General features: G+C 44.1%; 1 protein-coding gene across 2 annotated transcripts; it reads right to left on the reverse strand.

Moving 5' to 3' along the window:
- Positions 1-5,147: 5,147 nt before the first annotated feature.
- Positions 5,148-22,160, reverse strand: TMEM233 (transmembrane protein 233). 2 transcript variants are annotated; one of them, XM_082293726.1, is made up of 4 exons: positions 21,947-22,160; positions 15,056-15,190; positions 14,569-14,742; positions 5,148-9,400 (listed from the first exon to the last, which is right to left on the reverse strand). In XM_082293726.1, exons 1-4 carry the CDS (start codon positions 22,133-22,135, stop codon positions 9,389-9,391), a joined length of 510 nt encoding a protein of 169 aa, XP_082149852.1. In that variant the 5' UTR covers positions 22,136-22,160; the 3' UTR covers positions 5,148-9,388. The 2 variants fall into 2 exon arrangements, with proteins under 2 accessions (XP_082149852.1, XP_082149853.1); XM_082293727.1 differs by lacking the exon at positions 14,569-14,742.
- Positions 22,161-22,168: the final 8 nt, after the last annotated feature.

Below are 22,168 nucleotides of genomic sequence, written 5' to 3' on the forward strand. Positions count from 1 at the left end.
CCTCTTCCACCCCATCTGAACCAGCGTCCACATTCCAAAGGAAGTCTACAAAATACCTTTTCTACTTCTGCCCCATTGGGGTAAAAGGATCAGGGGAAACACAACTGAGTAATTCTGAATAAATTCTCTTTTAAAAAAAAGGAAAAAAAGACACAGTCCACTTTGAGACTGTTCACAGCCCATAAAACAGGATAAAAAGTAATCGATTAAATGCTTTACCTGGTGTCATGACTATGCCACACCACCTCCTAGGACAATGTGAGGTTTTAAAAGCAGAGGCTTGTAAAACACCTGCAGGATATGAAGAGCCATGTGGTCTCTGTTAGTTGCCATGTCAGTAGCCACAAGCAAAGTTCAGCTCCTTTTTCCCTCACTCACAGCTACGTTCTTTAGTAAACATGAACTAGACCTGGCATGACTATTAAATCTTCTAAGTCAGAAGTTAATTATAAGGCAGTTTGGTTCTTGGCTCTTAAAACGATGAGACTTAGCAGGGCTGGTCAAAGTTCTGAGAATCATTACAGAGCACTTTTGGTGCTGTACAGGCTGAGGGGTCAAGTGAAGTGACATCTTTGCTACTGAGTGACTCTACCCCCTTGGAGATATCACTTACCGTCCCTCTCCATCAGGTGACTCACTTCAAAAGAGAGTATTATAAACATAATTTCCCAAGCAAAATTAATAAAGAAATGACATTTATTATGCGACCGAAATATCAGTTTCAAACGCCACGATCGAGAAAAACAGCACCGAGCCCGGGATCGGAGCTGGGTGAACATGCATAGATCTGATCTCTACATCAGACCTCCCAAGTTCACGAATGCTGCTTTGGCTGGTCCCTTCTTATACAGTTTTTGGGCAGAGTCCAAATTAATTCTATTCTTCTCATATTCATGAAGTTTTCTTGTCCCAGAGTTGGCCTGCACAAAGCCTTTCCTGGGTCTGATGAATTGGGTGATGAGTGGGTCATTTCTGCTGATGGATGGGCCATCTCTGGTTCCTGGAACAGTTATTTTTAGTTCCCAGAATGTCCGATTCCTTATCAGATGCGATGTAGATATCAGAGTGTGGTGATCAAGTCGTCATGGTGCAAATGTCCCAGTGATAAGATCCAACCTCACCTAGGTGGAATCCTCACTTATTGTGAAAGAAATACTTTTAGTTTTGTGAAATTTTTCTCTCAGCCAGGCTGGTGCAGGGATTTAGAAACTCGGTCTCTGTAGGGCCTAATTACATTTCAGTTTTATATATAATAGCACGAATTACATATTTTATTTATAACAAGAGTAAGGACCAAACAGGATAGCTCTGAGGTCAGGAGAGACCTGTATTAGGGGAATGCATGTCTTGGATTAGATGAGGTATGTGGTGGTGTATTTCCCACTGATTCATTCATTAAATGCCTTTCACATTGTTCCCACCCCACGTTCCCTTGCCCCTAGCCCTGGCCACTCCCCTGGGCTCTCCCTATTGGTTCCTGTGCCCCAACTCCGCCCATGTACTGCCCCTGAGCCCCTGACAAAAAACCCCGCCCCCTCCCTCCCCCCCAATCTCCCCTGTCTCTGCCTCTGGGGGCCAGTGCACAAGATGTGATTAAAAGTCCTCTGAAACCCTCATGGGGAGAGCCTTCTCACCTCCTTTGCCATCACTGGTTGTAAGGCTGATAGCTGGCCAGAGCAAAACCACGGAGCCATCTGAAATGGACTATGGGAGTGCAACAATGGTCGCACTGCCCTAAGCAGCTCCACTGAGCTCTCATGAAAGCTGCAGCTTGCTAAACTAAATCTAGCATTACAACAGGGGTAAGGAGTGACCTTAAAAGCTTTTCAGGTGCGGAAGTCAGGGATGACACTAACCAAACACTGCTCTAGGCCAGAATCTCTCATTTTCACTATATGCATTTTCTCTCTTTTTGTTTGATTAAAATCAAAAGGCAATTAAGCCCCCGTTGACTGCTGGTTGAAATGTGAACATGAGGCTGCCACGGCTCACTATGACCACACAGCCTGCTTTGGTCTGTATAGTTTACTTTCAGTGGAGTTTCCCTTCTTACCTCAGAGTGGGTGTCAAAAAAGAAATGCGGTGCCCTTAAGCTTCAGGCTGTGCAGTTCAAAGTCGTGAAGAATCCATTGATATTTGGCAAAGTTTTTTCCCTTGACATGATACAAGCTTATTTAGCCAAAGAGAAGTCATTGTAAGTGAAGTGGAAGCAGCCTGAGCCCTGCAGTGAGAGATGACAAACCCAGAAGAGCCATCCTCAGACATGAGCTGGTAGATCAGATTCAGACATACCATAAATCACATGAGCAAGTACTTCTTGCAGCTTGTGAGCTGGGTGGGAGCAGAACAGAACTTACCTTGGAGTTCAAGACAGGATAAATTTAACTGCAGAAACCCTCTGGGTAAATTTCTTACTATAGTCTTCCATTCTACCTTGGGGTCTGTCTTGGTTTGAAAGACAGGTGTCTGCTAAGGAAGGCAGAAGCCTCCCTTGGAATGGCAGATGCAACCCTCTTCCCTCCGAGTTATTATAATTTTGAAATCACAGGGCTTTCAGGCAAAGATGTGGAAAAATAGGAATAACAGTTCTTTACTATTATATATCTATATGTGTATAACCAGTCAAACAAACAACAATAACTATGGCAGTAACAGCAAACAATCACAAACCCAGTCCCAGCCTTCTCGGCTGTCGGGCCCTTTCCCCTCGGGTGCAGTTCCGCTCGCAGCCGGCAGGGGCGCTGGCGGCTCCCGGTGAGCAGGGCAGGTGCGATGGTTCCCCCGCGGCTGCAGGGGGCGCTCCGGAGCGAGCTCGGGGAGCACGCGGCACCGGTGCCCCGGGATCCCGGGGAGGGATGGAACAAAGGCTTCACAAACCCCTGGGCAGCTGATCCCGGTGTCTGGCTGGATCCTCAGGAACAGCAAACTGAAACGGCAGGCTGGAACGGCAGGGACAAGCACAAATCCCAGATGGCAGATGAGGTGTACCCAAATGGAGAACCCCCCGGAGGTCTGGGCAGGCAGGGTGAGCAGGGCTACAACATAATGAAAGCTCGAAGCAGTGGCGGGGCAGGGCAGCCATGGCCCAGCTCCGAGCGGGGCAGGGAAGGCGGCTTGGGATCCTGGTGTTTCTCCAGCAGAAAGAAAAGCAGCCGAAGGTGTCGCAGCGGGGCTTACTGCAACAAGTATATTTCAAACCAGGAGTCCCATGGAAAGCGAAGTAGATATGGACAGATTCATGGTAGATGTTTCAGAGATGTTTATTTTCTCCAGCCGCATGGCCGGGCCTCAGCTCAGGAAGTCCGCAGTCACGGGACCCAAGGGTCCTTGGCGTTTTCAGGGAACCCAAACCAACCAATGGGGAACAAGGCTGACCAGGGGCCAGGAGACCCCATGTCTCCTCCCCAGGGCCCCTCTCCCAGGGCTCCATGGCAGGGGAGGGACCCCAACAGAAGGAAAAGCAGCTTCCTCTCTCTCTGGATGTCGACACTGACTGACCACACACCCAGGTGAAACAAAAAAGAGCAGCCAGGTCTTTTGTTCTTCTTAAGTATCTGGCCATTTGTTTCCCTAGCAACAGTATGGGGGGAAATTCCTTTAACAGAAAAAACTAGGAGAGGGTCCCAAATTTGTTTTTCCATCTTTACACTGGCTGGGTGATCTATTTCCAGGCCCCCTCCTCCTTTTAGGTCACTTCTGAATTTAGGCCACTTTGCCACACTGCCAGGGAGTGCTGCAGAGGAAGTCAGGCAGCCTCCTCAGAGGCTCACTTCCATTTCAGGGACACTTGTCCTGCTGTGCGTGCAGAACATGCCATTGTGTGGTAGCTGATTAGCCTGTGGCACAGGGCACAGAGAGAGCTCTTGGTAAGACAGTGTTGGAAAGGATGAAAGTTTGGTAAGAAAGTTTCACAGGTGTATTATCACAGATATATTCATTCAGATATGAATGTAGAAACTGAGGATGAGATAGAAATGAAAGCAAGTTTTGGTATAGAGTAAAAGATGTTTTGCTGAAACACTGAGCACTGAATAACTGAGAAGGCAAAGGTTGGAGATGAGTTGGAAGGAGATTTTTATGTTTAGGACAAAGGTATGTGACTAAAACCAAAGACATGTTTTTCACCAAGTAAATAAGTCTCAAGAAGAGCATAAGTAAATAGAAAACATGTTTTTACCAAAAAGAGAGCTATCACAGGCAAACAAGAAATGTTGATGTAGCAAGAGGAAGAGAGGTCTGAGAATTTTCCGTTGTAAGCTTAAATTGTAACTTACTCTTGTGATTGGATAAGAATGACTATAATATGGTAATGGTAGTAGCTATGATAGGCTATAGGCAAATGTAAAGGTATTGTGTATGGTGCTTATTGGTTGTTATGTATTAAGATACTCAGCAAAGAAAAGTAGATAATGCTTTGTAACTTGAACAGAATGTGGCTTCAGGTATGCCTACAAGCTGTAGCTGATAGCTGTAGGGCTGGCTCTGGATACCCACTCCCAGAAATGCTGTAACTTTGCCTATGCAATAAACAGCTTTCAAGAGAGCCGCCTGAAGTCCAGACATCTTTTGTGAACCTTTCTCCTATAAGACAGTCTGTGGTGCCCAAGACTTAGCGGTTATGGTGAGGGAAAGAAGCCTCTCCCCAGAATGCCATGTTCGGTTATGGTAATGTAACCCAGTTCTGCTTCCCCAGTTGGCTCCTGGTGTTAGCCACACCCCTGTACTTAAGCCTGAGCTGTCACGTGCTTGGAGTCATTTGCCTCTAGAAACCTTCACAAGTTGTAGCAATAAACTGCTTTCTGTGGAACTCTACGCAAGGACCCTTCTTAACTCATTGCCATCGGCTTATTATTACTGAAGGCATCCCTGTGTCTCTACATTCATGCATGTGAGCCACAGAGCCAGTAGGAACTCAGTAATACCGTTGTGCTTGGGAAATGGAAAGCTGGGAGTGCACATAAGAAATCCTTCAAACACCACTGCATCCCTTCTCTGCTCTAACACTGCACACCTACCAAGACCTGCTAATTAAAAATGAGGTTGGAGGTAGGAGAATGGTAAGAGGAAACCAACATTTAGATAGTTTTTGAGCCTGAAGGTGCTGCCTGTGGAGACTGAGGGATCAGTCTCAGAAAGCTGGGGGTCAGGCAGCAGCCCTGCACAGCCCTGAGGGCTCCAGCCTTGCCTGGAGGTGTCTCCTACAAAGCCACGGTAGGATTCAAGGTTTGGTGATATGGACTCTTCCTTCCAGGAAACAACCCCATCCACAAAGGCTCCTGAACAGCTGTCAGGTAACCAGGATGCTTGTAGCCAGCTTGGCCCCCATCAATCCAGTGACTTTCTTTATATTTGGGAATTCAATCCTTCAAATCCTCTTGTGTGTGTGCACACACAATCACACAAAGTAAAAACAATGGGGGAGATAACTCCATCTTCCCCCTTCTGAGGCAAATCAGTAATAAAATCCTATGGGGAATTATAAGGTAGAATTGAGTTGTGAGCTGTAAAACCTGCCTGCAGAGGCACATGGCAGAACGAAGAAGCACATGGCGGCACAGAGAGGCTTGTCTCCACTGGACCCTTGGGGGGGAGGTGGTGTCACACAGCAGACCCCTATGGAGAGGAGCCTGCCGGGAGCTGACGGACGGGTGAACAGTAAGTGACCACCCCATAAAAGGACATTGAGAAAGTGTGTTGCTGATGTGGCAACACGGGGTAGGTCACGCCATATAAGGAAATACTGTGCCTTAGAAAAATGTATTAAACCGACTCACTCCTTTAAATAAACAATTCAGATCCCCTGCCGGTCTGGGTCTGTGATTCAATCACCGACAAATCCATGTTAAATAACTGGCAGACCAAGTTAGGGCCCAGGGGAGGAAATGAGCCTAGAGAGAAATGTTTGCACACTGTTTCAGCAGAAACACTTAAACAGATGCTGAAAGTGATGGACACTGTGGTAGCAACCAGATATAACCTATTTCCAGGCTGAGAGGCAGAATACACTGTGAGCACATTTCCAAAGATAGAGGTACAAAAGCAACAGCTTGTGGAGCCTCACCACTCATGGATCGTGGTTGCAACCACATAAATTGAAGAGCCAGTGCTGGTCTTCAGGTGAAAGCTGTAAACCCCTGGGTGCCCCTGCAGGGAGGCATGCCAAGAATTTAATTTCATATTGTCCTCTAAATTCTTTTTTTTTTGCTGTGCAATCTGATGAAACTTCCACCATGTGTTGAGTGTCTGGCTGACCCCCTTCACACAGCAGCAAAGAACTCCCACTTATATTTAGAAGCCTCTTCTAGGGTTACATATCAAGATACACGCACTGGGCTGTTTTGCAGAATGCGGCTGCCTTGTAAGAAGTCAAAGGTGCCAGCATGATCCAGGAGCTGAGGCCAGCAATTTCAAGTTGCCATCTGTCTCTGCCTATAATATGTGCAGGAAAGAAAAGAGAACTGGACTTGAGGCATTAGTTGGTGCCTTCAGCATGCAGGGACACTGCGTCCAAAAAATGGAAGCCTGAAGCAGCTTTGCAGAAGGAAGACTCTGTTCATGCACCCAGGACACAGATGCTGAGTTGAAACACATTTTACCGCTTCCCACCTCCCTCTGTTTCATCAAATAACATCATTCAGTACATGTATATATAACAGGGGTTTTTTCCTACCAAAAAAAGGTAGGTCCACTGCAGAATAATGGACCAAATCCAAATTTAGATGCATGACAATGAAGAACAGGTAATTTCCAGAGCCTTTCAAAGATAATAAAATTTTTATACATGCCCCTCAAAATATGGAGCAGGTACAAATTCCTCAGTCAGACACCTGCATTCTGCCTTCCATACCCACTGCTGTCACCAGGGCCTTGCTGATTTGGGCACTAAAATGTCATTTAGGCTCCCTGTGTTTGCTGCCTGCTTTGGATGTGTCTGTCACACCTACAGCAAAATGATGTGGTTGTACAAGGACCATACCCCTTTCCAGCACAAGCTGCACTTCCCAAACATGATTGAAAATTTATGTAAACATAAATAAATGAAGAGAACCAATACCAATACATTAGTAAAGCAAAAATAAGGTTACCTATGACACAGAAGCAGTAAGGACATTAGAGGAATCACTGCATTCTCCCCTCTCTGTCACATTAAGTGGTTTAATATAAAGCCTTTATTTTTATACCAATCAATAGCACTGTAAGGTAGCAACATTTATCTTCAGAAGCACTGAAGGTACAATGGCTCAATTCTCAATTATATTAAGAGCGAGACTTAAAAGATATTTATGAGGAACAAAATGCTAGTTAGATTTCCACTATGGTTTTCAAAAGCCTCTGAACAAGTCAGGTGTCTAACTCCTATTGATGTCAGCCCTTGTTGGGCAGTTTAAAAAAATACTTTGAGTTGCCTATCCCTGTCCTCTGGTGTTCACATAACTCTGGAAACCTCCTTTTGCTGTGATTCACTTTATTCTGAAACTGTCCAAGGGATTAGAAAAAGGGATATTACTCTTTCAAGTAGAAGAGCCAACAAAACTAAGGAAAGACACTTCCCACATACCAGAATGGACATGAATTAAAAGTAATTTTATTCCACTTGTCAGTGACATTTCTAACATATCTGATAATAAGGCAAGCTACTAAAGTCCCACAAGACATATCAGACCATTAAAATAGTATTCAAAAACCAAAGAGGAGTTCACAGAACAGCCAGTTCTTGGGATCATCAAAATCAGTGGCAAGATTCCTGTGTGAACAAATCTGATCAGTGTAAATGTTTAATAAATCAACTGACTTCACTAGTGTTTGTGAAGTTTAATACTGCAGTAATTAAGGAGAAGCAGTGCTTCACTGACTTCAATGAAAAACAAAATTTGGCCGGAAGGAAAGCGAAAAAGCACATTGAAAATATAATATCAAGGCACAGAAAATACATGCTACTTCCAGGCATATGCTTTAACAGGTAAAGGTTTCTGGGAGGATTTTTTTTTTAATAGGTAGTTGAACTCCTGGCAGATGATTCTTCTCTCACCTGCACCTGCAGAATTCCCTGGATTTCTGGGCAGTTGCTCCAGGTTGATGTTAGTGCAGGGAGAGGGAGTGGAAGTTGGCACAGTTCTCTTGAAGGTGTGGTAATAAAGCAAACAGAGCAACAACTGCTGAGGATGCAGCCACGTCTTAATGCTCACCAGAGCTTACTCCTTTTAACATGAAATATTTGTGTGACAAAACAATTGTATTCTATGAAACAGTTTCCAGCTAATAAAAACAGCTGTCCCGTGCTAAATTTTCTTAAGGTATCAAGAAACTGAAGTAGTTTAGAGGCCATCAATTCTGGAACCTGAGGCTGCTCACTGAGTAGTGTCTTAGGATCAGGAAGTGTGTCTGTAACTAGGAAAAAGTGCAAAAGTCTGCCCATCTCTAACTGCAGGGATACACAGACCAGTCATAGAGATGAGAGGATGAACTAAACAAAACCCATATGAGCAATGCAGAACACAGTGAAACTATGTGCCTTGCTAGAAGCACAACAACAAAGGGATGAAGGACATCTGTTTAAAAAGATATTTTGTCAGATAAAAAAAATAGGAACTTTTTACATATGTGAAGTTTAAAGAGGAGAATATGATCAGTACAAATTTAAAGCAGGACTGGAGCTAAGTCAAGGGAGTGCAACAATGAAAGACAACAAAGCAAAAAGAAACCATTAAGAAAAACATGGATGCTATGGAAGAAGAGTCTCTCTTAATAATAAAGTGATTGAAATCGGTCCCAGGTGGTTAAAAATCCAAGGTAAAGTTCTAAAAGCTGAGGATGACAAAAGAAAGCAGCTGCTGAGTCAGAGTGCACCCACAGCATTATAAAATCACAGAGCAGGATAAAATCACAAACCCATGGTTACAGTTGTGTCATGTTCAGACTATTTTAAAGTAATGAAAAAATCCTTAATGGCCTGATCCAAAATCTACCAGAAGTAACAGGTGTTCTCCTACTAGCTTCAGTGGGCTGTGCATCAGATCTTACACTGTGCGCTATAGACAGTCTGGATACATTGGCTTTGTTTGGCTGGGGTCAGCCAGGGAACATCATGGATCCAGCATACATTCCATGGAAATGAGAAAGAAAAGGGATTTTTTTAAGGGCAAGATCTCATTATACATTAGGGTGAAAGAGAAAACACGGCTTTGTACTGAGATGTCTTATAAATAAATAATTTTGGAAACCTGGTCACGCCATGCTGATTAACTAATTGGGCTATTGGTTCATTTGCCACCAACATGCCTCTGCAGACTTGTAGGGTCAGAGCTAACAGTCTGGAATGGTTTCCATCTCTTCGTTTTCCTCCTCCAGAGGTTTACATGTTGATATCCTCCAAGTGCAGTCCTGGTCTTCAGATAGCATTCTGCAAGGACACAGAAACATGTGCATTTAAAGGAGGAGAAGACAGAGTTTGCCCTGTGAGTTAAATTATTAATTTTACAGATCTAATGGATACGTTATGCCACATTAGTGGCACTTGTCCTCTTAACAAACATCCCTCTAGATTAGGAGCTCAATACAGTTTCGAATCAAAGAGCTGAGTTTCTAATGGCATTGGTCATCTGTCAATCCAAACTTAATTTTTAAACTGGGTTACCTGAATCAATGCAAGCTAGGGCCTTTCATTGCCAGGAAATGGGCTCTTATTTGACAAAGCTTCATGAGGTCAACAGCATCTCTACTTTCTTGGAGTGGTACATAAAGCAGTCAGAGAAGAACAACACTCCAGCAGTAGAGAACTTGGTAAATTCAACAGTAATTCACGACATACTTTAAAAGGACTGGAAAACCTGTCTTGTGCATCTGCATTAGGAGAGGAAGGATCTGAGAAGTTCCCTCAAATTCTTGTGTAGGGGAAAGGTCTCAGACAACACCTATGGGTGCCCTGACCTATCCTTGAATTCTGGGTTCTGCTGGAGTCTGAGGTATCTCCTCCATCAAGCAGCTATATTCTAGCAGCTCCTCAAGGAGGGGCGTAGGACCTGAGGCACTACACAGTAAATATATCCTGCAGACAGCATTAATGCCTTTTCTGATTGTCTCTTGGACTGGGCAGAATCCATTGTAGGAACATCTCCTCTGTGCACAGATGAAACAGCTGGACCAGGATTTTTCATGTGATTTGCTAAGGAAGTGAGGCTGATGTAGCCACATTGTCTGTGCACCTGCACATGTGTGCCACTGCTCAGCCTCCCAGCTGAGGGAACTCTTTGAGAGACAGGTAGAGGACTTTAGGCTCCTATGTTTTCACAAGTCCAGTAAAATGAGGTAAGGATCAAGGAAATAATCAGTATGTGCCTTTACCAATAGAAAAGCAGCAGTTTGAGCTCCCTGGCTGGGTGGACACCAACAATTAATGTGGGTAAAAAACCAGGAATGCCCTGACTTCAGGCTTGGAGCTCCATCCCTTACTGGCAGGTCAATCCCTGCAGCACAAGACCCTGACTGGTTCATTTTTATGGTAAGGTGCAGAGGACAGGATGGCCAACGTAAAGATCTGGAGGCTGTCCTCATGCTGGTCTTCAGCTTATTCTGTCTCTGAAAGAGAGGCAGTCACTAAGTGAAATGCCTGCAAAGGCTTCTGAGAACCTCAGGACAGAAGAGATATTAAAAATAATCTTGCATGCCTTTTCCTCCTGAAGAATTATTTCTAAGTCAGTGAGGAAACTGTATGTGTACATCTGTCCCTGGTGCACAGTCTCTAAACACTTACTCCTTTTCCTTCTACCCAGAATTATCAGTGCTGCATTACCACACCTGTGCTTGATTTAAGACCCTTCTGGTTCTGAGCAGTGCAAGCTGGTGCTTTCCACACAGCCTGGCTGGCTTTGTGTTCCTTGGAAGTCATGCTGACATGTAGCATTTCTGTGGCTTCCCTGGAGCAAAGCTCTAAATCAAGTGAGAATAAAGAAGGGATCAGAAGTTCAGGCTCCTCTACGAAAGCATTAAAATATCATAATGATTCGCATAAAATTCCAAAACCACAGCATTTTGGCTACCCTTCCTCAGACCAAAACTGTTGCTGTCTCAGTCCACTGAAATTTTTACTTCTCTCTAACACCTCACTCATCCTCCACATTTCTACTTGGCTCACTCCTACTTGTCCAGACTGCAGAGATCCACAAGAGAGGAACACAGAAGACGTGGGCTGTATGTAAAATGCCTTGTGGCTCAGCTGGGTGGCAAAACTCATGTGAGCTCTAGCTTAGCCCTGAACAGCATTGTAAAGTGTCACTCAGACACTAGAGATGGTCTGAAAGTATGTGCTGTAAGGAGCTGAATATTGTTCTGAACTACTCACATGGCAGCATGAAGTAGAAGATGACATGTTTAGATCCAGTTCAGAAAAGGGTTTGGGATACTTAGGATCTCCTTCACTTAAGTAAGGAGGATCCAGCCCAGGCTTATGTTTCCCTAAACCCGCCAGCAGAACTCAAATGTAATCCGAGGGTGTCTCATGTCAGCAAAACCCAAAACAAAACAGAATTTGGGATCTGCTTCAAAAATGTTGAGACTGCTCTGAAAACACAGATTGGAAATTACTTGAGAGCCCTCACAGACTGACAAAATTACAATCTTTTGCTGAACAAAATGCTTATAGGTGGGAAGGCTGACTCCAAGTCTGTGCAAGTGTGTGGAAAGGTTGCTAAGAGGCTCCATGAAGGAGCATGAGAACAGTGGCACTGCGTGGGAGAAAACAGGGTATGGCACACACAGGCTGTGGCACACAGCCCTGCACTGCTCCAGTTCACAGGGGTGTCTCCCCAGGGAAGGCAAATATGTCCCATTTCTCACTGCAGTTCTTGATGGACAACATGCCTGAGGCATATATGCAGGGCCGGACTGTGGTGACACAAATACCAGCTAAAGTTACACGTGAGCAAACCCTGGAAATGTAACTCAGCTCAGGACTGGCAAGCCAGAGGCACAGGGGAAGCTGACAGGAGAGGATAAAAGTGAATGGGAAAGAGTTAGAATAAATTTGGTCCAGTGTGGAATGAGGCACAGCCCTGATTTTACACACACACCACAGCTCTGCACTCAAGAGTCCTCAGCACAATGAGAAACACACCACTTTACACTGATCAAGACATACAAGTTTTATTGTTGGGCTGTCAACTCCAGTGATGCGATGGCTTCCCCTTGCCTACATTTAGGGGCATGACTGCAGGACGTAGATGGTTCCCAAGTATTGGTGGGCCCTGTTCCAGGATATATATATATGTATCACTTTATATTTTGTTTGCTAAAGATAACATGCCAGTGTTCAAGACAAATGAGGCTCTCCAAGGCAGCAGGAGAAGCCCTGAGCTGACTTAGCTCTGAGTAAATCTTCAAAATGAGAAGTCAAGGCTGTTTCTTCCCTGCTGACTTAGGTGTTGGCTGCTGTTACTCCTGTGCTACTGTTGTTCTGTGACTGAACAAACCAAGGAAGGCACATGAGGACACTTGGAAGTAGGGGTTTTCTGAAAAGTGAAAGGGTTTTCCTCTTCCCAAGTCTGCCACTGTTATTGGGGGTACATTTGAGATTGTTATTGGTGGTATAAAATCATTGTTTGCTCAAAGCATGAATTTCCTGCTCTTCCTCTCTATGCAACTTCTGCCATTTCTACCCTCAGCACACCTGACTCGATATTTTTCTCCTGGCTGAGGCATGTGGAGTTGTTTTGAAGGAGGCTTCAGAGCCAGCTGAGCCCGACTCAAGTTCCTGTACCAAGAAGAAAAGTTGTGTAACAATTGATAGAGATTCCCTCCTGCCAGCCTGACTTGGATGTCTCACTTTTGTTCCTTTCCAGAGGCTGGATGTTGTGGAAGAGAACTCAAGTTCTCAGTACATCTTTGACAATGGCAGCAGTATCTCCCAGTGGTAATTTGCAGTGAGACTTGTTACCCTTTGAAGACTGAAAGAAGCCACAAGGAATGTCAGCAGGAAGAACTGGGTACTGTGGCATCGGATTAATTACAAGTGGTTAAAGTACACAGGAATCAATCTTGGAATGGTCAAGCTTTTTATACATATTGCTGAAGTCTAACTGCCAGGAAAAATGCATGTGTAGGTCATGGAAACATTAAATCTGTGCTAAATGGTAATCAAATAAATCTGCCATATTATTGTATTAAGGCTATTTTGTGCTACCTTACTAATACTGAAACATATATTAAAGTTAGCATAAAATTAATTTACAATCACCTCACTTCAGCAGACACAAAGTGGCTGTTAGTAAATAATCATGAGCAAGGCCCAAATGGGTGTGAGATAACTGAATAGAGTGTGCAAAGCTATTCACACCAGTGGCACGTCAGACTAAGACAATTTAGTATAAAGTAAAAATGCCAGGAGTAAGGCAACAAAGGGGCCTCAGGTAAGCATGGAGAGTGGAAAGACCAGTTGGGTGCTTCTGTTGACTCATTTTCATATCAAAAGATTGTTGTTGCCATCAAATCCTTTCTTAGAAGCTAAGACTTTTTAGAGGGTGACAAGTGAGAGGGAGAAGAGGAGCAGTAAAGAGGCTGAAAAAGCAGAGAACAGAGTGAATCCAGTAAACCCTGAATCCTCACAAAACTCATGGTACCATTTGGCCAAGAAAGGTCTGTGGAACCTATTTACAGAAATTAATACCCCAGCTGAGGGTTCTCAGGCACCTGGCTGCTTCCACCCAACAGAGAGTTTTCTCTTCAAAAACAACCCCCAGAACCAAAACCAATTAAAAAAATCCTCGAAACAAAGTTGTATTATACTGATTTACTACTGCTTGGTCACTGTGAATGCTTCAGGCCAGTGCTGTCTGCCACTCCTTACACTGCCCTTCTCTCCCCTACTTTGAAAAAAATACTGAGTTTGGTCTCCTTGCCTGAGAAATTACGAGTAAGGTGGTGGAGGCAAACAGAGGAATTTACTGCTGCTGTCAATTACAAAACTTGGCACCCCTAGCCTGAAGGGACTTGGGTTTAAATCTGTGAGGACTGAATGAGCTGAACACAAGCTAAACCAGAGAGAGACTCATGCTTGCAAAATGCAGAGAAAACTAATGAATACACAGGAAGCCTCAGAGTCTGTGGCACCATCCAATATTATCCCGCAGAGTGGGACCCCATGTCCAGTGACTTCCCTGCAGCTCAGTATGTTGCACTTCAAATTTTGTATGAGAATGCTGTACACATTTAACCAGCTACTCCATTCCACTCCCTGGAGATGTCTTCATTTCAGTGATAAATGAGGTGTTCTCTGTTTATAGTTTATGCAAAAGTTGGTACAATGCACTGAAATGCCCTCCAACCGAACCAGCCAATAATTGATTCATATAAATTGGATATTGTAATGGGAAGCACACAATACTGTGCAGAAAAGAACATATTGTTCCACGACCTTAAGAAAGATTATCAATACCCTCAATTACTTTCATCCTCTTTTCCAGTAATCCATCTGGGCAACCCCTGTGTTACGGAGATTCATTTGTTGAGTTTAATTTCTATTATTGCAGGTGTATGAAGGCAGAACAATAACACAGCACAGAGAGTGAAGGTCCTTACCCCACAGAGACCCAAGTCAGAATGACATTTGTGGTCACTTTTGATATAGTTCTGGTCACCTGTTTTACTGTCAAACCGTAGAAGAGTAATTGACTGTTGTCTCCTCCTTGCAGAGTTAAAGGATCGGTTGGCCAGATTGTGAGACCGAAAATTAGCACCTGGGGACTCTGTTACCTGAAATTTAAAGATCTCAGGTCACTTGGTCTGAAAGATGGTAAAGCTGAGGAGGAGAAAAACCAAAAAAGCAACTGGCCAAAATTGGAAAAACGTATTGGAGCTGCAAGAGTTTCTAGAAAACCCCCTGCTGCTGGGAGGGTCACTTGTGTTTAACCACAGACAACAGATTTTTCAAAACCATAAAATATGAAAAAATCCTTTTGGAAAGCATACACGCATCCCTAAACAGATAAAAAGAGGTAGTTGTGTCAATCCCATAGTGTCTTGTTCTAGAGTCCCTGCACATAGGGCTGTGAGAGCATTTGCTCACCGTTGTGAATTGAACCACGCAGTAGATGCCAATGATGACGAGGCCAATGATGATGGAGGCCACCGCCACCCAGAGCGCATTGCGACCCAGCCTCTTGGAGCCTTCTACGTCCCCTTGGTTGTAACTGTTCAGAGCCTGCAGAGGGGAAACAGGGAATTCACAGTTCTTCCTTTAAAACAGAAACCTGTTGGCAAAGCAGCATGACAGCTCTGAACTAACAGAACAAATCAGTGTCCGCTGCCAAGGTAAGCAGGGAGTCGAGTGTTCTGTTCCGCTCATTTTCAGTACCTTTCCTTGAAGCTACACCTCTTTTTTGTTTTTTCCAGTGGTGAGGCTTTGTTCATATGATGCACACCAGCATAAAACCTGTCAAACCAACCTCCACCCACTTGCATAAACCAGTGGCTTTAATCTTTGGAAATAGTTTTGTAGTATATATGAATTGTTAGTTGGCCACTTCACCAGTAGTGAGATAAATTCTTATGCTTTATAGGACTATAAACATAAAAAAGAGCATAAATAGGCTGTATTTTTAGAGAAAGTCTTAGCAAAACTTAAAAAAGCATACTAATTTCCTATTTTTCCAATCTTCTACTTTTCCAAACAAAGTTTGAAGAATTAATAGGTAAGTTTGCTAGTGGTGGGAAAAATACAAACTGAAGAAATACAGGTCACCTGAACAAAACATCGGAGTGCCATCCTTATAGGCTAGAAATTGTGTTCCTTTTCATTTCTGGAAGACACTTATTATTATATCCATCCCGAGGTGTGCATCAGATATACTCATATTACCTCAGAGACTCGAGTTTCTCTATACCCACCCGTGACTTAGCAGATCCTTTACATTCATTACATGCTGGGATTGCAGTTTGTGGTAGGACCACTCTAACCTTCTAGGCTTTTGTGAGACAGACTGTAGGATTTTCTGAATTAATTTTCGGTTTAACCAAACCATTTTTAAAGAAAAAGGTTCAGTGAATGACACTGAAGTACTGTAGTGCACAAGTCTAAACACAGTTTGTAGTAATTTTTTTCCCAAGAATGAGATGCTATCAAAGCATTTTTTAATGGGCGTTATTCCTAAGAATTGTTTTGTAAAATCCTGAGGGTTTGAGTTCATAAACCATAACACTGAGTCCAGATTTCTTGATCAGATTGCACTATCGAACTTAGTATACGTCCTCAGGGAATCGGATTAGTCATAACATGGTTTTTAGTATCTTGTATATATTTCAGGAAGTATCAGAGAAATGGGAAGAGTAGGGGGAGAAATATGGGGACCTGACCAAATGAACTGTTCTCTGGGCTAAAGAATTCAGACTGTCTCTAGAAAACGACTGCATGAGGTATCACCAAGTGCTATTATGAAAGTTCTCCAGGTATAAATCACTTTTTGCAGCAAACACAGAACAACAGAATGAAGAGCTGGAACTGTGGAGAGCAGGAAAGGGATGAAGTTAAGAGCATGCCAAGCATTGCTGTAGAGCCATTTCTCCCAAGCAGAAAAGCAATGAGGGACATGATGCCTGTGTTGTGTTGATTAGCGAGCACACATAGCTAATGGTCTGGGTGCACTCTTGGTGTCAGCACTGCAGGAGCATCAGTCCAGACAGTCCCAAAGCAACACAGCCTGTATTCCTAGAATTGCATCTCAAGGATAAGTGCAGGTACTTATTCTCTGGTGTCTACAAAAGGCTGAGATGCTGATGCACTCACGTCCTTAAAGAGAGCACTGATACATTTCTTCCATTCCTGGAAGCCCACATGCCTAAACATTTCCCTAGTTTATGTCCCCAAAGAATATCACTAATACCTCTGCTCTGCTGTCAGATTTCTTTGAGGTTGACTGGTGGTGGAGAGCACATAATGGGGAAAGAGGGAAGAGATGGAAATGAGAGATGGACACGAGCACATGGTCAAACAGGACAGTGTCACCCCTGATCCTGATACAAAGGGGGGGCTGGCACAGTCCTCTCACCTAAGCTACTCCACTGTCCCCAGCAGTCCTGGCTGCAGAAGAGCTTTTTCAAAGTATGTTTGGGAAGTCATTAAAAGGATTATGAGAACAAACATGGCTTGGCTTGGCCTTGAGCAGACTGACCTCCTTCTGTCTCTGCCAACAACCACACAGAGAAGCACGACAGACACCTCAGCCCTGGACTTTGTGCTCCCCTCTTATCAAAGGACTCCCCTTGCATGGCATCTACAGATCAACTCAATTCTCCAGGCTTGTGGTCTCAAAACTGAGACAGAGTTGTAAGCAAGACCTCACAGCACCAGCTTGCAGGTCTGGGCCATTTTACTGACGTATTTAGGATGTTTGGAAAATGTCCATGTGATTTCTGCAGGTACTGCATAAATAATTCACCATGCAGACTTTAATAAATAATGTCATTTTAATACAAATCCATGATGAAGAGGACGAAAACAGCATTAATGATAAAGAGTAGGATTTGGGAGATACAGGAAGGAGACCAAAGTTTCTGTATGAAAAGGTTTAAATTAAACAAAATAACTTAAATAGGATTCAATAAAAAGTAAGAGGTTTGAGGGAGTGGTTGGGGTCTGATGCAAAGCTTTTTGAAATCCATTACTTCTATCTGCTTCAAAGGGCTCCTGGTCAAGCTTCCAGTTTTCAACATTAGACAGACATAACATCAACTGTTAAAGCCTTAAATGTTACGTCTATTTATTTCCAAGAGCTGGGCAATATATTGAGAACACAGCATCTGTATGAGACATTTGGTCTGTCTGACTTTTAAAACAAATTTCAGCCCTTTCCAACCTAACACCATATGATTGCTCAGGTTTCTGCTACCTTGCTTGCTATGAAGTCATAACATAACATAAATTAAAGCCACAGTTCTGCAGCTGTTTATTTAATTGAGTAATCTCAGTGACTTCACCAGGTTCACATACATCTATTTATAAAACATTCTCATTTCAACAATAAAGTGACTTGACCTCATGTGAACAGAAGTGTGCTGAGTTAGCTATAAAATATTAATCCCTTTTAATGTGTATTTTCTGTTCCACCCTCTCAGAGCACTGATCATGGTGAAAACAGAAAGAACACTGAGTTACTTCAGAAATCTTCCTCTACATGTCTTACGTATCTGGGCAGACCAGACTGAGGTTCTCTGATCAGCCTTTTCTAGGCTCTATAAGCCAGGCTGGGTGAACCTTATTTGACTGTGCCTGGAAAGGAGACACTCTCTAGTTCAGACCTAAGGAAGAATGAGACCTGCTGATTCAGGGTGACTCCTCACTTGTAGGAGCAGTGCACAGGGAAACACAAAGAAAAGGGGGGACTTGGGGAGAAATTCAGAACAGGCAAGTGCTGAGCAGGACACATGAAAGGGGAGTTTGTTCTACAGAGTGTTGTAGAGGAAAAACAAAAACTTAGCAGTTTGCAAAGGCAAGGGCAAAATGCAAAAATGCCTTAACAGCAGCTGCTGAGCCCTGTTGTTTAATGTTCTTGAAAATTAAATATGTTGTTTAATATTCCTAAAGTGGGCACAGGCTGACCAATATGGTGTTAGATATCCAGGTATCTGCAAGTTACCTAATGAGGGATGTATAAATAATAAACTCTGCAAGTAAACTTTCTAACTACAGAAACACTGGTTACTCTGCTGGTCACTGACCTGGCCACAGCCAACACGATGCCCATGGCTCGTTAGAATACCAGTTAGAAGAGGTGACTCCCTTAGAAAACAAGGTCCATCCTTTCCTGTCCCCACAACTTCCACCACCCTCTATTTTGTTGTCTCTGCTTAGGGAAACCCATATACAGACTGAATCCAACAGCAACAAATGCAGACAAAGAACTTGTTACTATCAGAGGCAGATGAGCCAACATTGTCACAGCTTGACCACATATGTTGTTTGAAGCATGGAAATGATTAAACAGAAATGTGTCAACAGAAAGAGGGAGTTTGGAGCAAAAATCAGTGAGAAATAGCTTTGGAGAGACTGTTTGGAGGTCGCTACAAATGTAAGGCCCTATGGAATTACAGGACTAGTCTGACATAGAGATCTTTGAAATAAAGACAGCTGAAGGGGGGGTACTGAGAAAGGCCAAAAAAATGTGTTCAACTGTCAGACCTCAGTGCTGGCATTGAAAATACCCAATTCATTTCCCAGAGTTATTCCACAGCCTCCCTCTGGCTCTGATCCCATGAGCCAGACACAGCCAGTCCACCCAAGCCAGGTCTCAGACACAACTGGCAGCTCACTGGGAGCTCTTTGGGTTCACCACTGCAGATAAGGAGCCAAAGAGCTCAATGGCACAGTGCCTACCCCCAGCCTCACACCAGAGAAATCTCCTGTGCCACATTAAGTCTCCTGACTTGGTACCTGCCTCCACACCCTGATGCCTGTGGTTACACCTGTATGAGAAAGAACAGGGCAAATCTGAGCAAGGCATCCCTGGGGCTGAGTGAGCCAACTGATGGCTCAGCAGCATGACACAGCTGCTCAGCAATGATCCAGCTGCTGGAAGTAACAAGGAGCAGAACTGATGGCATCTGGCTGGGACTGCAGAAGGGTGTTGGGAACAGTGATCCTACAGCCAGGACTCCTAGGGAAAACAGAACTCCATTTGCCAAAAATGCCGAGCAATGGTCACCCCTGCAAGTGGCCAAATGGCTTATTGGAGGAGGGCTCCTGTAATGCCAATATAGCAACACCCTGATGCCATTAATGTCCATTCTACCAGCTTTCCTCTGACCCCTGCCATGAGAAACAGACAGGTAAGGAACAAGGAAAGGTTATTATTGCAATAAGGAGAACTTGCAAAAGGTTTATTCTAAAAATAAAGGAGCTAAGATCTGTAATGGTGAGGTTTGAGCCTTCAAAGGTGAGAAGGAAGTGAGGAAACCAGTGCTGGAGTTGTAAATGGGGCAGCAGAAGAGACAGAAGAGACTGAAGACAAATCTGTCATTTATTTTGCGGGTGTGTTAGAGCCCAGACTCTACTTTTAGAGTGAAAACATTGTCTGAATTTAGAACAGTTAAGGAGGACATGACACAGGTACACAGGGTGCTGAACCATGCCCCCTCTAGAAGCCAATAGGACTTTTAGGTCCATTTTAAGAAGTGGAAATTTGTAGAGAATCCACTTGTAGGGGTCTTTAAATCTGACCCAAGATCTCCAGCAAGCTCTGCAGACTGTAAAGGTATCTTCTGTAAGAAAAGCAAATAACCCACTCTTGTATCTCAGTGTTAACCCTTAGCAACTCCAGCTGAGAAAGGGAGGGAGGATGCCGATCCCAGCGGAAGTGGAAATAAAACCAGCACAGGCTAAAATGCAGAACTTGCAGCTGAGGATAATGCAGTGGTTACAGGTTGCAGCTTGGAAAGGCAGGGGGGTCAAGCTGTGGAAAAGAAGTTGGATGTGTTATTTTTATGGAAAAGGAGACGTTTTAGGTGGGATGCTGTTGAAACAGAAGCTGTTCACAGGGGAAGTTATTGGTCTGGTTTTTGTTTCCCCCTGTAAGGAAGTGGGCAGCTGAGACCTGCACAGGCTGTTCAGCATTCAGGAAGTGCTCTTCCCACCCTGGTTCCTACATATCCCCTGGTAACAGTTACTGATGCCTGAGTCCAAAAGCCTTCCTGAACTTCAATGAGGCTGTGGGTGGAGATTTCTCCATATGGGGTGCAAAAATCTTTAGAGGCCAAATTCTGTCCTTGACAGTTAACTTCTGTACAGCCCCAGTACCTTGATGAAAGCACTGTCAGAGCGAACAGACGCTCGCAGCCCCAGATCATCAGCTCTCAGTACTTTATATAGCACCCTCAGTGTCCATGGACAGAAAGCATGCTGAGTACTAGCAGAGCCAAATCTTCCCAAAATAATGAAAAGAGATTGTATAGTTAAGGTAACAACAAAGAAAATAAACACAGAAGGAAAAAAAAAAAAGACAGCTAATACTTAACTGCAAGAAAAAGACTTGAACAATGGTTTTGGAGTTGTAGTTTTCAAACTTCAGCAATGTGATTTCTCATCAATCTTACTAGTTTACTAGTTTTACGAGAGTGTGTTTGGGGATACTTTAGACATAGTTAGCTATTCTTATACTTAATTGCAAAAAGAAATAACTACATTTTTACTTACCTTCTCAGCTTGGCTGTCAGAGAAAAGGATGAAAATACAGAACATGTTTTAAACCTTTTTCAGCTCCTAAACAACAGAAATACATTGCAGTATTACTGATAACACTGATCATGTGTATGACTGGAAAACTCTGGATCTGACTCTGCAACTTTTAACTCAGAGAAGGAGTTTCTGTTCCAACAATCCTTTGGAAGTTACCGGGATTTCTGGGTTATTAAGGACAATGTGTATCAATTACAAATTGTAGGAGTAAGACTGTTCTCTTAGTGTTTTGATACTCAATTTACATGGGCAATTGCCAACAACCCACAATCATTATAATTGCCTGTATTATTCTAGTAAATAGTATCAAAGAACCTGTTTACTGGAAAAAAAGCACTCCTATTATATTTGATTAGCTAAAGCAGACACCAAATCTGATTTCTGTTCTCCAGCTGACACTTTCCCACAGATACTGTCTGTGTCCAGTTCAGCGTGAGACTTAGTTGATATAACAAACCCCATTAAATGGAATAAACCTGCCACCTGATAGCCAGATACTGAAAACTTGTTGGAAACTGCCTTCCACTCCACGTTTTCCATTGCTTCTGGGATAGCTCGGTGGACCCCCTGCCCGCGCCTGCTGGTGTTCCCGGGCTCGCTGCCTCACCCAGTGTCCGCAGGCTCCCGGGACAAGCGGCCCAGAGGCAGCTGGATGCCCCTTTCCCTGCCGGGGCTGGGGGCGCGGGGGGCCGGCGGTCGCCCCTCGGAGCCCAAGCTGGAGGTGCTACTCACCATGACGGCGAACACGAAGGCGACGATGTTGATGGGATAGGCGGGACAGAAGCAGGAGAGGATGCTGAGGAGCAGGTAGTTCTTGGGCCGCGGCTGCGGTGGCCCGTCGGGCAGCTCATCCTCAATGTTGGTCTCGGGGCTGTTCTCCAGAGCCCGCTTGATGTCGGCGCCGGCGGGGAGCGCGGACATGGGGCTGCGGTGCGGCGGGCGGGCGGCGCGGAA

This window comes from Coloeus monedula (assembly GCF_965178545.1).
Source record: "Coloeus monedula genome assembly, chromosome: 18".
Lineage (NCBI taxonomy): Eukaryota > Metazoa > Chordata > Aves > Passeriformes > Corvidae > Coloeus > Coloeus monedula.

Coding starts and splice junctions, on each gene's coding strand:
- TMEM233 (XM_082293726.1), bottom strand. CDS start 22,135: ATGTCCGCGCTCCCCGCCGGCGCCGACATCAAGCGGGCTCTGGAGAAC. Junction 15,191..21,946: donor CCTTCGTGTTCGCCGTCATG/GTGAGTAGCACC, acceptor TCCCCTCTGCAG/GCTCTGAACAGTTACAACCA. Junction 14,743..15,055: donor GCGTGGTTCAATTCACAACG/GTGAGCAAATGC, acceptor TTTAAATTTCAG/GTAACAGAGTCCCCAGGTGC.